General features: G+C 41.2%; 1 protein-coding gene across 1 annotated transcript in view; it reads right to left on the reverse strand.

The window, feature by feature from the left end:
- Positions 1–17,458, reverse strand: part of ATRX (ATRX chromatin remodeler) — a 783,199-nt gene that overhangs the window by 177,806 nt on the left and 587,935 nt on the right. The window contains exons 25-26 of the mRNA XM_053714433.1: positions 3,677–3,849; positions 1,896–2,049 (exon numbers count right to left, since the gene is read on the reverse strand). Of these exons, the coding sequence (XP_053570408.1) occupies positions 1,896–2,049; positions 3,677–3,849 (327 nt within the window). The remainder of the gene's footprint in view (positions 1–1,895; positions 2,050–3,676; positions 3,850–17,458) is intronic.

Genomic DNA, 17,458 nt, shown 5'->3' on the forward strand with positions numbered 1-17,458 from the left:
GATAACAAAGCACAAAAAACGTTTTAAAATAAAACCGTTACTGTCACTTTAAATTTTAAACTGAACACACTTTATTACTGCAATTGCGAAAAAGTATGAAGGAATTGTTCAAAATTCACCAAAATTTTACCACAGTGTCTTAAAGCCTTAAAAGTATTGCACACCAAATTTGGAAGCTTTAACCCTTAAAATAACGGAACCGGAGCCGTTTTTATATTTAACCCCTTTACAGTCCCTGGAATCTGCTTTGCTGAGACCCAACCAAGCCCAAAGGGGAATACGATACCAAATAATGCCTTCAGAAAGACTTTTCTATGTATCAGAGCTCCACACACATGCAGCTGCATGTCATGCTGTTCTCAAAAACAAGTGCGCCATACCGGCGCGAAAATGAGGCTCTGACTATGATTAGGGAAAGCCCCAATAGAATAAAGTGTCTAAAACAGTGCCTGCCGATATTATTTTACAAAAAATACCCAGATTAAATGATTCCTCAAGGCTAAATATGTGTAAATATGATCGATTTAGCCCAGAAAATGTCTACAGTCTTAATAAGCCCTTGTGAAGCCCTTATTTACTGTGTGAATAAAATGGCTTACCGGATCCCATAGGGAAAATGACAGCTTCCAGCATTACATCGTCTTGTTAGAATGTGTCATACCTCAAGCAGCAAAAGACTGCTCACTGTTCCCCCAACTGAAGTTAATTCCTCTCAACAGTCCTGTGTGGAACAGCCATGGATTTTAGTAACGGTTGCTAAAATCATTTTCCTCATACAAACAGAAATCTTCATCTCTTTTCTGTTTCAGAGTAAATAGTACATACCAGCACTATTTTAAAATAACAAACTCTTGATTGAATAATAAAAACTACAGTTAAACACTAAAAAACTCTAAGCCATCTCCGTGGAGATGTTGCCTGTACAACGGCAAAGAGAATGACTGGGGTAGGCGGAGCCTAGGAGGGATCATGTGACCAGCTTTGCTGGGCTCTTTGCCATTTCCTGTTGGGGAAGAGAATATCCCACAAGTAAGGATGACGCCGTGGACCGGACACACCTATGTTGGAGAAAATTTTTTTTTTTTTTTTTGCAGAAGTACTTAAAACTATCAAAAAGCCATATATATATAATGTTATACCAGTGTGCAGTGCTTAGCTTTGCATTCATGGGAGTAGGATTTTAGTTATATTAAAGGGACATTAAACCCCCCTTTTTCTTTCATGATTCAGATAGAGAATACAATTATAAACAACATTTCAATTTACTAATATTATCTAATTTGCTTAATTCGTTAGCTATCCTTTGTTGAAAAAAAATAGCAATGCACATAGGTGAGCAAATCACATGAGGCCTCTATGTTCAGCCACCAATCGGCAGCTACTGAGTCTATGTAGATATGCTTTTCGGGGAAAAATAACAAGAGAATGAAGTAAATTAGGTAATAGAAGTAAATTACAAAGTTGCTTAAAAATTGCATGCTCTTTCTAAATAATGAAAACAAAATTTGGGTTTCACGTCCCTTTAATTATTTATAAACTTCATTATTTCTCTTTACTGTCATTACGCTTTAAACTTTGTCATGCATCGGTTTTTGAATATGCAGGATAATTGCAGGATAAGAATGACCAAGTGTTTCATAATTTAGGGCTTTTCTGAACATTAATAGAAGCAATGAAGAAAATGTTATACAAACTTTGTTATAATATTAGAGAAAATGTTTATAAAAAGATAGGTTTATTTCTTTGCATGCTAGAATAGTATATTAAAAACTTTTAAATGTCACTTTTATGAATTTTGTGTTTCAACACTACAGCAACTACACTAAAGCAGAAAAAATGTATGCAAAGAATGTTAGAATTGAGTGAATTGCATAAAAAAGCTTAAGATGACTCACACTTTGTCTCCCAGCTCCTCTGCCATCCGTAGAATCTCAAAAAGTAGTGAGATCTTCCCAGAATGCCCAAGGATCTCAGCATCTGCATCCGTCACAAAATCTTTATACCAGTCAGCAGCAGCTGGACTTGCAGGAGCTGAAGAGGGGGCTGTTTCTTTGTCAGTAAAAAGAAAACAAAATGTATAAGCAAATATTTAAAAATCTTTATCTTCAAAGATCTTGCAAAAACCACATAATATAAAAATATTGTTGTATTCTCAAAATAGAACCCTGTACACCTAGGGCTTAGCTATCCAAATATGCAACATACATTGATTTAACACCGTGAATGCTGCAATGCCTTTCCTAATATCTAAAAAGCTTGCACAGTTTAGTATTAAAGTAACAAAACTAAATGAAGATAGTGTGTAGAGGGACACAAAGTCAATGTGTGAGTTTTTATTTTTTTAATGTGCATAAAATATTTAAGTGCATCAAAGGAAGGCCAAGGGTATTACCAGCTCTTCTATGTTCTACACAGAGAATGCTTAACCAGGACAAAAGCTAATTTATCTATTTATCTGTCCTTAATTGCTGAAATCAGCTAGAAAACAATGCATATTTAACAAAAAATAGTTTTAAATGCTTTTAGATCTACTGCAATGCAGCACTTAATTGCTGATGTACGCTTTATGTATACATCATGGATAAACCTCTCTCCCGTTCTAACAAGATTCCAATGTCTTTAAACAACATAAATGTAAATTTGAATGAAGTCCATTTCAAATGTACTTTTATGTACTATAATTGCACACAGTATTAATACTGAGTTGTCACCCATAAGGTTTGGGGGTCAAAATGAAACTTCCCCACAGTTTTTAGTTAATGTCCACAATCATACTTTCTCCGCTACTCGCCATATACAAAATACATAGTGCTTCAGTTGGGCATATTTCTGTCCTGTATCTAATGTACATATTGGTCTGTGAAAACTTCACTCATGTGATGTGTTTCTATTGATGTATATTTTTGTTGAACAGAAGTGATTTATTTCACTAGCGCTGAGTCTAATAAAAAAAGTAAAACAAAGTCCTCACCGAATAATGCTCACATTAAAAATATTTTTAAAAAAGGTGCTAAAATGGTATTTTTAAAGATTAAACTATATTAAGTACAAGAAAACCACCAACATTTCAGTTTAATAGTTGTTTAATACAGTATATTACTAAAAATGTATGAATTGAATAAAACGCTATAACAATATTCTATTTGTCCTCATCTGGATCATAATCCGTCAAGAAAGTCAAATTAAACACTGAAACCACATATACATGCTAAATATTAATTTGACATGTTTTATTGGCAAATACTTTGCAGATATTTAGCATTTAGGTCACTACAAAAAAAGATAAATCTGTTTGGAACTTCAGACTGATAGTATATTTTAAAATCTAATAACTAAAAGGAACATGGTTTGTGGTTAAACATTCAGAAATAAATAAGAACTTATTCAGTGTATCAGCAAGCAAGGATTTAGAAATAGTGAGAAGAGAGATTACAAAGCACCTCCTCGAAATAAAGAGTTAGAGGTACTTGGATCAATCAACTATACAAGCTTTAGATCAATTTCACTTTTTCATTATACTGAACTTTACTTCTCTCTATTTAGTATCAGACTTCTAACTCTCCTTAACAGACTAAATCACATTGGCACCTAGTCTACTAATCACATAATCTGAAGCATATTATAACGCTACTAATACCGATGCCTGTAACCTATTCATTTCTACAATAGTACTCACTTTCCTCTGTTTTTACAATTGCAGAGCTTTTTGAAACCTCATCATCTTTGGGATCCTTTCCTGCTCCACCACGGGATCTTGAATTCCAGACCTTGATGACTTCAACATCATTATCGCTTTCTTCCTCACCGGAGCTACTTTCCTTCTTGCCTTTACCTTTTGATTTATTTTTCCTAAAGGCAAACCAGGAACTTATATTACAGTTGTTATAATGAATTTCATGATGTTCACATAGCAGCTAGTTTTCAAAGTGAAAAACAGAAGATTTACATTACTTATTAAGATTTAAAGAGACATAATACTCATGCTAAATAATTTGATAGTGATGCAGCATAACTGTGAAAAGCGGACATGAAAATATCACCTGAACATCTCTATGTAAAAATGGATAAGATATTTTACCTCACAATGTCTTCAGCTCGCCAGAGTAAGTGCTCTGTGAATACTGCAAGCTAAAAAAAAATATAATAAAAAAAATAAAACAATGGCCAATTAGCAGTGCTGAGGTCATGCACTGCTTTGATGTGATCTAATGAGATTTAACTGAAATCTTGTGAGATTTCATAGAAAACTTTTTTAAACTGAATAAGAAATTAACATGACTGTGTCTGAACATGCCAGATGCTCACTCCCTTACAAGTGTTAAGGTGATATTTTCTAGGCAGCCTTTTATAGCTTTGCATCACTTTCAAGTGGCCTTGTGAAGTCCAGAAAAATGCGGGGAAACGATAAGAAAATAAAAAATCCCTTGTGGCTTCAACACAGAATTTGAAAGCTCTCACAACATCCAAGTTGTGAAAACATAATTTATGCTTACCAGATAAATTCCTTTCCTTCCGGATAGGGAGAGTCCACGGTTTTATTTCTTACTGTTGGGAAATACAACACCTGGCCACCAGGAGGAGGCAGAGACACCCCAGCCAAAGGCTTACATATCCCTCCCACTTCCTCATTACCATAGTTATTCTGCCGAGGGAACAAGGAAAAGTAGAAGAAACAATAGGGTATAAATGGTGCCAGAAAAATAAATAGGGGACCGCCCATAAACGAGAAAAAACGGGCGGGGTCGTGGACTGTCCCTATCCGGAAGGAAAGGAATTTATCTGGTAAGCATAAATTATGTTTTCCTTCCTAAGATAGGGAGAGTCCACGGCTTCATTCCTTACTGATGGGAAAACTATACCCAAGCTCCAGAGGACACTGAATGAATAACAGGAGGGAACAAAAAGAAAGAAGCGGACCCTATTCTGAGGGCACCACAGCCTGCAAAACTTTTCTACCGAAAGCTGCTTCAGCCGAAGCAAAAACATCAAACTTGTAAAATTTTGAAAAAGTATGTAAGGAGGACCAGGTAGCCGTCTTACAAATCTGATCCATAGAGGCCTCGTTCTTAAAGGCCCAAGAGGAAGCCACTGCTCTAGTGGAATGAGCCGTTATCCTCTCAGGACGATTATGTTTCGCTGTCTCGTAAGCTAAGCGGATGACACTCCTTAACCAAAAAGATAGGGAAGTCGAAGTAGCCTTTTGCCCCTTACACTTCCCCGAATAGACAACAAACAAGGAGGAAGATGGTATAAAATCCTTAGTGTAACCTGAAGATAGAACTTCAAGACGTGAACCACATCCAAATTGTGAAGTAAGCGTTCCTTCGATGAAGGATTAGGACACAAGGAAGGAACCAAAATCTCTTGATGTTGCGATCTGAAACAACCTTAGAAAGAAAACCTAATTTAGTACGTAAAACTGCCTTATCTGCATGAAAAACAAAATTTATACTTACCTGATAAATTTATTTCCTCCGGATATGGTGAGTCCACGGCTTCATCTAATTACTGTTGGGAAAATCACTCCTAGCCAGCAGGAGGCGGCAAAGAGCACCACAGCCAAGCTGTTAAAGGGACACTGAACCCAAATTTTTTCTTTCGTGATTCAGATAGAGCATGAAATTTTAAGCAACGTTCTAATTTACTCCTATTAAAAAAAAAATTCATTCTCTTGCTATCTTTATTTGAAAAAGAAGGCATCTAAGCTTTTTTTGGGTTCAAAACTCTGGACAGCACTTTTTTATTGGTGGATGAATTTATCCACCAATCAGCAAGAACAAACCCAGGTTGTTCACCAAAAATGGTCCGGCATCTAAACTTACATTCTTGCATTTCAAATAAAGATACCAAGAGAATGAAGACAATTTGATAATAGGAGTAAATTAGAAAGTTGCTAAAAATGTCATGCTCTATCTGAATCACAAAAGAAAAAGTTTGGGTTCAGTGTCCCTTTAAGTATCACTCCCCTACCCACAACCCCCAGTCATTCGACCAAAGTGAAATGGAGAAAAAAGGAGTAACACAATGTGTAGAGGTATATCCAAGAAATGCAGCAGCACCACTTCTCATCATCCATAAAAAGTTCCTTTATTAGCACATAGTGGGAGCAGGTAAAAAATAGAACAACGTTTCGGGTAGTCAATCCTTAGTCATGTTCACATCATTGATGTGAACATGACTAAGGGTTGACTACCCGAAACGTTGTTCTATTTTTCTCCCAAAAGAAGCCTCAGCCGAGGCAAAATTATTATTATAAAGTATGAATGGAAGACCAAGTTGCAGCCTTGCAAATTTGTTCCACAGAAGCTTAATTTTTGAAAGCCCAAGAAGAGGAAACACCTCTCGTGGAATGAGCCGTAATCCTCTCAAGAGGCTGCTGTTAAGCAATCTCATAAGCAAAACGAATGAAACTTCTCAACCAGAAAGAAAGAGAAGTAGTGGTAGCTTTCTGACCTTTACGTTTCCCAGAGAAACAGACAGAGCAGAAGACTGGCAAAAATCCTTAGTCGTCTGGATATAGAATTTAAGAGCCCGCACAACATCCAAATTCTGTAACAAACGTTCCTTATGAGAGGAAGGATTAGGACATAGAAAGGGATCAACAATTTCCTGATTGACGCTTATGTAGCAAAATCGATAAGGCAGAAAACTGACCCTTCAGGGTACTGACTGACAATCCCTTCTCCAGACCTTCCTGAAGAAAGGACAAAATCCTAGGAATCCTGACCCTACTCCAAGAGTAGCCCTTGGATTCACACCAATAAAGATATTTACGCCATATCTTATGGTAGATCTTTCTAGTAACAGGCTTGCGAGCCTGAATCATGGTCTCAATGACCGACTCAGCAGTCAGCTTCAGAGAAATGAGATTTGGGTGAAGGAATGGACCCTGAATTAAAAAGGTCCTTCCTCAGAGGAAACTTTCAAGGTGGGAGAGATCACATCTCCACTAGGTCTGCATAACATATCCTGCGAGGCCGCGCAGGAGCTATTAGAACTACTGACGCTCTCTCCTACTTGATACCAGCAATGACTCGAAGAAGAAGAGCAAACGGAGGTAACCGGTATGCTAGCCTGAAACCCCAAGGAACCGCCAGAGCATCTATCAGGGCGGCCTGCGGATCCCTTGACCTTGAACCGTACCTTGAAAGCTTGGCATCCTGCAGAGATGCCATCAGAACCAACACTGGCACCTCCCATTTGAGGGTTAAGCTGGAGAACACCTTCGGATGGAGTTTCCACTCCCCGGGATGAAAGGTCTGTCTGTTGAGAAAATCCGTTTCCCAGTTGTCCACTCCTGGAATGTGGATGGCAGACAGGCAGCAGTTGTGAGCTTCCGCCCACTGGATAATCCGAGCCTCCTCCTTCATGGCTATGGAACTCCGAGTTCCCCCCTGGTGGTTGATGTAAGCCACTGAGGTTATTTTTGAACCTGATAAACTGGGCTAAAGACAACTGAGGCCAAGCCTTCAGAGCATTGTAAATCGCTCTCAACTCTAAAATGTTAATTGAAAGAGCAGACTTCTCCCGAGTCCAAAGTCCCTGCACATTTAACAAGTCCCAGAGTGCTCCCCAGCCCAGCAGGCTGGCATCCATGGTCACAATCACCCAGGAAGGTCCCGAAAGCATGTGCCCTGAGACAGATGTTCCTGAGAGCCACCACGGGAAAGAGTCTCTTGTCGACTGGTCTAGAGCCAACATCAGACCTATTACCTCCAAACATTGAGCCACTGATGGTCGAACAGTAGACTGTAGAGAGAGGCAAGAGGAAAGAATCTGGTTTCTTCTGACCTATGGTCAGAAACATTTTCATCGATAGAGAATCTATTATAGTACCTAAAATACTAACCTTGTAGCTGGAACAAGGGAAAAATTTGACAGATTCACTTTCCATCCGTGGGAACGTAGAAAAGACAACAAGTGTTGAAAACATGGCGCCTGCACCAATATGTCGTTCAGGTAAGGCGCCACTGCAATTCCTCGGGACCGAATCACTGCCAAGAGAGCCCCCAGAACATTTGAAAACATTCTGGGAGCTGTGGCAAGGCCAAACGGAAAAGCCACAAACTGAAATTGTTTGTCTAGAAAGGCAAATCTCAGAAATTTGTGATGATCCCTGTGAATGGGAACATGAAGGTACGCATCCTTTAGGTTTATGGTTGTCATGAACTGACCTTCTTGCACTAAGGGAAGAATGGAGCGAATAGTCTCCATCTTGAAGGACGGTACTCGGAGAAACTTGTTTAGACATTTCAAGTCAGAATGGGTCTGAAAGTTCCCTCTTTTTTGGGAACTATGAACAGATTGGAACAAAAACCTAGGCCCTGTTCCTGAGATGGAACCAGAACAATCACTCCCAGGGAAGAAAGATCCTGTACACATTTTAATAATGTTTCTCTTTTTATCTGGTCTGCAGATAATCTTGAGAGGTGGAACCTGCCCCTGGGAGGAAACGTCTTGAATTCCAATTTGTAACACTTAGAGATAACTATGTTCACAGCCCAGGGATCTGGGACATCTTGTATCCATGCTTGAGAAAACAGAGAAAGTCTGCTCCCCCACTTGATCCGTTCCCGAATCAGGGGTAAATCCTTCATGCTGATTTAGCGTCAGCTGAGGGTTTCTTTGATTTCTTCCCCTTGTTCCAAGACTGGTTGGGCTTCCAAGAGTATTTGGACTGTTCTTGCTTGGAAGAAGAAGGGGAAAACTTTTCTCTTGAATTCAGGAACAAAAATTAGTTTGACCTTCTTTCGATCAATTCTTGTCTTGTGGGAGAAATTACCCTTTTCCACCCGTAATATCAGAAATTATTTCAGTCAACCCGGGTCCAAAGAAGGTCTTACCCTTGTAAGGAATAGCCAGAAGCTTAGATTTATAGGAGACATCAGCTTAGATTTCAGCCACAATGTTCTGCGCACTAGCACAGCAAAACCAGACATTTTGGCTCCCAATTTAATGACCTGCAAGAAGGCGTCAGTAATAAAGGATTTGGTCATCTTAAGAGCCTTAATCCTATCTTGGATTTCTTCTAATGAAGTCTCTCCCTGAAGAGAGACTCAGACAAGGCGTCTAACCAATAGGCTGCAGCACTTGTCACAGTAGCAATACACAATGCAGGCTGCCATTGGAGACCCTGATGAACATACATTTTCTTCAAATAAGCCTCCAGCTTCTTATCCATCGGATCTTTAAAGGAGCAGATATCCTCAATAGGAATAGTAGTTCTCTTAGCCAGAGTAGAAATGGCTCCTTCTACCTTAGGCACCGTTTGCCACGACTCCTTAATGGAGTCAGCAATAGGGAACATCATCTTAAAGACAGGAGACGGGGAAAATGGAATCCCAGGTCTCTCCCATTCCTTTGCTATAATCTCAGTGGCACAGGAAACCCCTCCACTGAGGAAGGTACATCAAAGTATTTATTATGTTTATCAGATTTCCTAGGATTGACAGCGGTAGGAGTATGAGTCATCAAGAGTAGCCAAAACCTCCTTTAACAGTGCATGGAGGTGTTCAAGCTTAAATCTGAAGGATACAAGTTCAGCATCAGATGAAGGAATTACATTTTCCGAATCTGAGATTTCACCCTTAGAGTCTACCGATGAATCTTCCTCATCGGACTTATGAGAAAGAGCAACCTGAGTAGCAGAAGTCGGAGCAGAAACCCTATCTGAATCTCTACATTTCCTCTTAAGTTTACCCTGCAGCATGGGAATGGCAGCTAATGCCGCAGAGGATACCTGGGAAGCAATTTTTGCTTTCAAAAACACTCCTCCAGGAGATTGAGAGGCAGGGCACTGCATGTGACACCATTAAGGCTTGGGACGTCTGAGGAGAAGACTGTTGCATTACCTGAACAGCATCATCCTAAGAGACAGTTGGCTCAGTAACAGAGAATTTACCTTTATCTTTTAAAGTTCTGTCTATGCATGAGGAACAAAATGGCAAAGGTGGAACAACGTGGTTATCCAAACACAAAGGACACGTGTCCATGAGAACAGCCTCCTGTTCCATAATGCAACAACCAAAATAACCAATTTATAGAAAAAAATATACAATTACATTTTCCAAGTGACTGTCCCTTTAAGAGAACAGAAGTCACAACTGTGTCCCCCAAAATAGCGTTTTTTAGCTATCAATTAAACGCTTCCTTTAATTTAGGCACTGTCTGATAGTGTAGGTATAAATTGTTTTTTGGGCAGCGATATGCACCAACTACACCTCAGCCATACGACTGGGTTGCCTACCTGCTCCTGCGATATTTAACAATCAGGATGACACTTCCCTGCCGTCTTCAAGCAAACATGCAGCCTTCTGGAAACGGAACAGTGAGGTCACGTGATCGGTCTGTGAAGCAGCAACTGGTAAATGCTACCGCGCGCTTCAGACCAGAAGAGAAGAATAGGGAAGATGGAGCCGCTTCCTGTTTGTAGTACGCATCGACTAGAACGATCGCAAGTTGCGATCTGACAAAGAACAAACAGTGCCCTTATTAAAATATAATGTATAAAACAACAAGCCATTTCCAATAAAGTCCTCTTTCTCTGCAAATGTACTGGCCACAATATGGGGTTAAAACTTTCCCTTCATCAAGTAAGTTAACCCCATGTCTCAAATCACATCATAGTGCCTGCTACTGCCTGAAAACGATCCTGATCTCAGGATACTTACTAGTCCCCACATAGATGAAGCTTGTATAATTATGGATTAACCCCTTCAGTGCCAGCCTCCTCCCAGATGACAAAAAGGCACTTATCTGCATCTCTAGCTGCCCGTCAGAAAGACAGCTCTCCTGGTATGGAAGGACCCCACTCCTTACAGGGACCAGTGGAAGAAGAAAGTACAGAGTAAACCTACTCTGGTTTTCTATATCAGGGAGGCAAACTGTTAGAAAAACACAGTGTAGCCCACTACACAAGTTCCTAACTGTTTTAAAGCCAACACTGCTCTACTGAAGAGACTAATGTGGAGTACGACTAGACTCAATCAAGAAGGAGAAAGATAGGAGTAAACCTACTCCGGCTTTCTAAAAAACAAAATCTTGATTGAAGTTAAATAATTCTTCAGACACTAAAACTTCACCTCCTCCATGCACCAAGGCAAAGAGAATGAGGATTGTGGGTAGGGGAGTGATACTTAACAGCTTGGCTGTGGTGCTCTTTGCCTCCTCCTGCTGGTCAGGAGTGATATCCCCAACAGTAATTAGATGAAGTCGTGGATTCACCATATCTTAGGAAGAAAAGCAAATAAGGGGGCTCACATAAATAAAAAGACAACCTTCCAAGATAACAATTTAATGTCAAAGGAATGCAGAGGCTCAAACGAAACCTGTTGCAAAACCCGAAGAACAAGATTTAGGCTCCAAGGAGGAGTCCCAGATCTAAACACAGGTCTGACCCTAATCAGAGCCTTAAAGGACTGCACGTCTGGAAGCTCAGCCAGTCTCTTGTGCAATAAAACCAACAGGGCCAAAATCTGTCCCCTCAGGGTACTAGCAGAAAGGCCCTTCTCCAGCCCATCCTGGAGAAAAGAGAAGATCCTGGCAACCTTAACTCCAGGAAAAACAACGCTCTTCACACCAGAATAAGTAGATGGTAGATACGCCGAGTAACTGGTTTACGAGCTTGAATAAGAGTATCAATGACACTCTCAGAGAAACCTCTTTTGGCTAAGACTAAGTGTTCAATCTCCACAGTCAGCCTCAGAGAATCTAGATTTTGATTAACAAATGGACCTTGTTTCAGCAGGTCTCTGCGACAAGGTAACTTCCATGGAGGAGATGAGGACACCCCCACTAGATCTACGAACCACGTCCTTCGCGGCCACGATGGAGCAATCAGGATTACTAATACAGCAAGTAATAGGAGCTATGCAACACTTTCAAAAACGAAAGAGAAACTTAAAAGAAACCTGTTTGTTCCAGCCAAAAACACACAGTCTATCAGCCCAGGAAAAAAAAAAATCACACAAAAACTTTAATTATGCTTACCTGATAATTTTCTTTTCTTCAGATGGAAAGAAACACAGATGCATTCATTACTTTTGGGAAATAAGAACCTGGCCACCAGGAGGAGGCAAAGACACCCCAGCCAAAAGCTTAAATACTCCTCCCACTTCCCACTTCCCTCATCCCCCAGTCATTCTGCCGAGGAACAAGGAAAAGTAGAAGAAATACCAGGGTGAAAAGGTCCTAGAAGAATAAAAAATAAGGACGCCCCACAGAAAAATTAAGGGTGGGGAGCTGTGGACTCTTTCATGCTTACCTTACCAGGTAAGCATAATTTAAGGGTTTTTTTCATAATTAAAGAGAGTCCACAGCTGCATTCATTACTTTTAGGAAAACAATACCCAAACTATAGAGGACACAGAATGCAAAAACAGGAGGGTACAGTAGGCGGCCCCTTCTGAGGGCACCAGGCCTGAAAAAAACCCCACAAGGAGCAACTGGGCATCCCCAAGGAGAAGAAACATCTCCCAAATATCGTGCAACAGCACCGAAAAGACAGCTGAAGAAAGTCCTCAAAATGTCAGAACTCAGAGACTAAGCAAACAGAAAAATTACAAGTAGCAAACTCAGAAGATAAACAGAGTCCAGGAACACGCTGCCATCCGTAGACACGGAAAAAAACTCTCCGTAAGGAAAAAGCGGCCGGACAAACTAGCAGATTGCCCAACCTCCAAGGCCGAGGACACCTCCAGGCAATCCAGGCCGCCAGACCTACTCACAGATCTCAAAGGGGAAGAGACACAGAACCGCTAACAAAAAGGTACACTGGCACCCCCAAGATCTGAGGATAAACATCATATCTCAGATCCTACACCTAGCCAGACCAGCCCAAGCAATGGCAGATCTGAAAGCAAGGGAACAGAAAGGAACCCCAAGACCGGCCCCCAAAAGTGCGTAAGAATGGACACAGCCACTGCAACCTAAGACAATCGAGCAGGCGTTGGACCCAAAGAGATCTAGGAAAGCTACCCGACTAAGTCTCAACACGGAGCCAACAGCTCCCCAGATGGAAAGGAACAACTCGAAGAGCAGCCCAATCCCCGAACCAGATAAAACATCTGTTCCAACCTCCTAAACACAGGAGAGGCCCTTAATAAAGGAACCACACCTGCGTAAGGAGGACAACGAGACCCCTGAAGAGGAGAGCATCGATAAACACCTGCCCATAAGGCAGGAAGTCGTAGGAAGAACCAAGAGAACACAAGGCCACGTCACTGACGAACACGGAAAGAACCCCTCAAAACACCTCGTGCTAGTACCTATACCAGGCGCAAGAGGGACAGCCGAGCAACCGCAAACCTTCCGCTTGCTAGGCAGGAAAGCCCACCATCAGGTCACATTAGTTGGCTGTCCCAAGGGAACCATATCGTCTGGCACACAAGCCCCCAAGGAGCCCCGGCTCTCAGTAAATCTGGCCAAGTTGTAAAACAGAACAGCCAGAACAAGGGCTAAGCTCAAGTACCCCAGAAACTGGAACCCCCAGGCCAGTCCTAGGATCATAAGAGAAAATGCAGAGAAAAACCCTCGACAACCGGAAGATCAGGACAAGACGCCCGGGCCCCACAAATGTTTAGATTAAACAATCTTCCAGGAATATAAATCCCTCGTGATATAAAAAAACAGACCTCCCAGGAAGAAATCCAGAATAACCTGGATAGCAAGAGCAAAAAGCCCTTCCACGCCCGACCCAAAGGGAAGACACCTCCCCTTGCAGGAGCCCAACACTCCAAAGAGCCAAGGCCATAAAAGGACACTACAGCTAACAGGCGTCCAAGCAACATTAACATGATTGTGCTTGAAAAATATGGCTAATCCCCCTTAAGGGACACAAGGCGCTGCTCATTTTATCAACCTCGAAAGGAGGAAGGCCAAGACCTTACCCGGTATCAAACCAGCAACCCTCGGTTTGCTCCAGAACAGAGTAGCCACAGAGCATTAGTATGCTGAGCTAGCCCTCCAAGGGGAACAGTGAGGACAAGTCGCTTAAACAGAGCAATAGCAAGCCTCCACATAACCTCAGATTTAAAGTCAGAGGACAGTAAAACATGGGTTTGGATGCCACCTGAATGGCAATACCCAGACCCTATGAGTGGAAAACCACTAGGATCTCTTCTATCCCAAGGAGGAGATGCAGAGCATTCCCAACACCTGGAAAGGACCCCTAACCGGAGCCGAAAAAGACCTCACTGTCTAATCTCCCGAAAAGGAACAACCAACTCCCAAAGGGAATCCAAGTCCCCCAAAGGTGACCCATCCACAAGGAGAAACAGACAAAATCCAGAGGTCTCAATAAAGAAGACAACCATTAAAGGAACAAGTCCAAAAAAGGACAATTCCCTAAAGCAACACCGCTCCGTACTGGCGGAAAGAGGCACCAAACCCTCTAATTTTCCCACCACGTAGGATGGAATACTCTAGACTCAGAGGGCATCGGAAGCCACAGAAAGTGACGCAGCAAAATTCACTGACCCAGTCACCAAAGAGACGGCTATTTAGGACTGAAACAAACCCGAGAGCCGCATGGACCCATAAGTCCTCTTGAGAATGCTAAGCTGAAACTTGTAAAATAAATATAAAATAAAGCTAAGAGCACTCGGCACACCCGCCTGACTAGCAAGGCACAATAGGCGGCACGTGTCTGACTAAGCCGCGAGACAGAAGATCTGAACCCAATCAGGACCAGCCTGCAACCAGGGTCATTACCGTCAAGCTGGCCAAATCTTCAGAGAGGAGAAAACAGACAAACATGGGACTAACGTGTCCAGAACAACTTCCATAGAAGCAAACAGCGAGTATCGATCCCAGATATTTTTAAGTTCCCGCAGGAACATAGTATGAAATGAAAATAAAATTTATCCTAACCGGATTAAATGAAATAACTGGCAACCCGCAGGTTAACGCCCAAGAAGAACAGAAAGTCCATAGCACCAGCCTAACAGAAACCCTTTTCTTCCAAAAAAAAAAAAACTGGGAAGGATCTCAAAAACAAGATTTAAGAGATTACTTCATCCCCCATGTCTAACAAGGTGAGCCATTCGAAGGAGGAGACCGATGAGTCCCATACCCAAGAAGGATAGGGTCCCAAGCAGCTCAAAAATGTGTGAGTAAAACACTAAGGCGAGCCCTCCTAACAAAATGCACAACACTCAAGGACAGTTACACCCGCTGGGAACTGTACATGCCCCCCAGAGGCTGAGAGACTTGGGGCAATCGGGCACGAGTACAATCGCAAATAAACATCTGGACTTTGCAGACGCGCAAGCACCAAAAGTATGTAAAAGGAAAAATGTGCATAACCTCCGGGGGGGGGGGGGGGGAACAATGCACCCTCCGAGGAGGAAAACACATAACTTGGGTTACCCGCATGTGTAGCAGCAGGGAGTGGTAGGGAACTCGCCTCCCGGAGGAGGAGTCTCACTGAGACCCTTATTTTTCATGTGAGTTTGCAGGAACAAATGAGTTCCAGTACATTCATGAAGAAGTAAAATGAAACGATCATACCGGAATCTACACCGTGGAACAGGAACACGGCCCTTCAAGTGTGACGGATAATAGCCTTGCCTCCCCCATGGACTTGAGAGAAGAAAGCAGGCAGCGAAACGAAGGTCGACAACGCTGATTGCTTGTGGAGTTAAAATGAGTCGGGATGGTTTCAGAGAAAGATTTTTCCTGCATCTCGGACTCTAACTTTCATCCAAGCCTTCACTGAGAGACTGACAGGATTACTTAAAACTAGGGATGCACCGAAATTTCGACAGCCAGAAAGTTCGTCCGAAAATGGCATTTTTGGCTATTTCGTTTTTCGATTTTTTTGCCTGTTATTTTCGGTGAAATTATTGTGTAGCATGCTTCAAATTTGATGCTAGCCTAGAGCTGCTGTAAGTTTATTACTTGACTTACTGTTCTGCATATAATGAGTTTTGCGAGGACTATACTTTATTTGGATAATTGGTAAAAAAAAAAACCCTGTTAAATATGATTCTGTTACATAGAACTAAATGAAGAATAATACAGTATATTGATAATTATAATTATTTTAAGTAGGGATGCACCAAAATTTTGGTCACAGAAACATTTTGGCCAAAAATGGCATTTTTTTTTCTTGGTAAATTATTGTGAAGCATATTATTGTTTTAAGATATTTTTGTCCAATTTTAGTGTGTTACTTTCAATAAAAGTGTGGGCTTTTTTTATTGGCTCTAATTATGCAAAAAAAAAAAAAATAAAAAAAAAAAATTGAAAATAATTTGAGAAAATACATTTTCGGTATCAGTTTCGGTTTTCGGCCAAGTGCATCCCGGATTTTCGGATTCAGTTTCGGTCCAGAATTACCATTTCGGTGCATCACTACTTAAAACTCCCGTCCCATGTTGAAGAGTACTACTCTCCATAAGAGAAGAAAACAAACTTCTGACACTTCTCTGCCAACCTCATGGGACGAAAGGCAAATAATGACTGGGGGATGAGGGAAGTGGGAGGAGTATTTAAGCCTTTGTCTGGGGTGTCTTTGCCTCCTCCTGGTGGATAGATTCTTATTTCGCAAAAGTAATGAATGCAGCTGTGGACTCTCTCCATTTTTGAAGAAAACAGCATGTAAATAATTAATACACGGATTAATTAACCCCAACTGTTCAATAAACCCCCTTCAGAGGATATTAACCCTGGATCCTATCAAGGTATAAAGGAGCCACACTGTGACCCTGTTATATCATTTTGTGTGTAAAAAATCCAAATGATCTTACCTCCAGGATCCATGCTGTGGAACAGAACACAGACTCTCAAGTGTGACAGTCTTATAGCAGCGCTCCTGACATGGACTTGAGTGAGAAAAAGCAGGCAGTGAAACTCGTCAACACTGATTGCTTAGGAGCTGTTAGCTGTTAGTCTGGATGGTTTCGCAGAAAAACTTTCCCTGCATCTCCAGACTAACTTTGATCAATACTCTCACTGAGAGGTTGACATGACTACTTTAAACTCCAGTCCTATCTCAAAGGGCAGATACCCTTTCTCAGGACTCGCCGAATCTTCTGACACTTCTCTGCCACCTCCTAATGTGACGAAAGGCAAAGAATGACTGGGGAAATGAGGAAGTGGGAGGGATAATTAAGCTTTTAATTTAGAGAAGAGCAATGGAACCACTCTTATTCTATATGAGGGAACACTATAATATTATATAAATAAGTGAACTTATTCATTAATTGTAGATCGAGTGTAAAGGTGCCAAGTATAAAATTGAGAGATTAGGAAAACATTTCCAGCAGAGAGACTGGACAGGATACTATGAAAAGCACTCTTCCCTCTAGTGTGGGGGTTGTGTACGTAAGTATAAATATAATATATATCAATAATATATCAATAATATATATCAACTTTATTAGTTATAATAAAAAATGGGTAACAAAATGTTAAAAACACTTGCAGCATTTCAGTGCTGTATCTAGTTAAATTGCTG

This window comes from Bombina bombina, chromosome 1, assembly GCF_027579735.1.
Source record: "Bombina bombina isolate aBomBom1 chromosome 1, aBomBom1.pri, whole genome shotgun sequence".
NCBI classification, from domain to species: domain Eukaryota; kingdom Metazoa; phylum Chordata; class Amphibia; order Anura; family Bombinatoridae; genus Bombina; species Bombina bombina.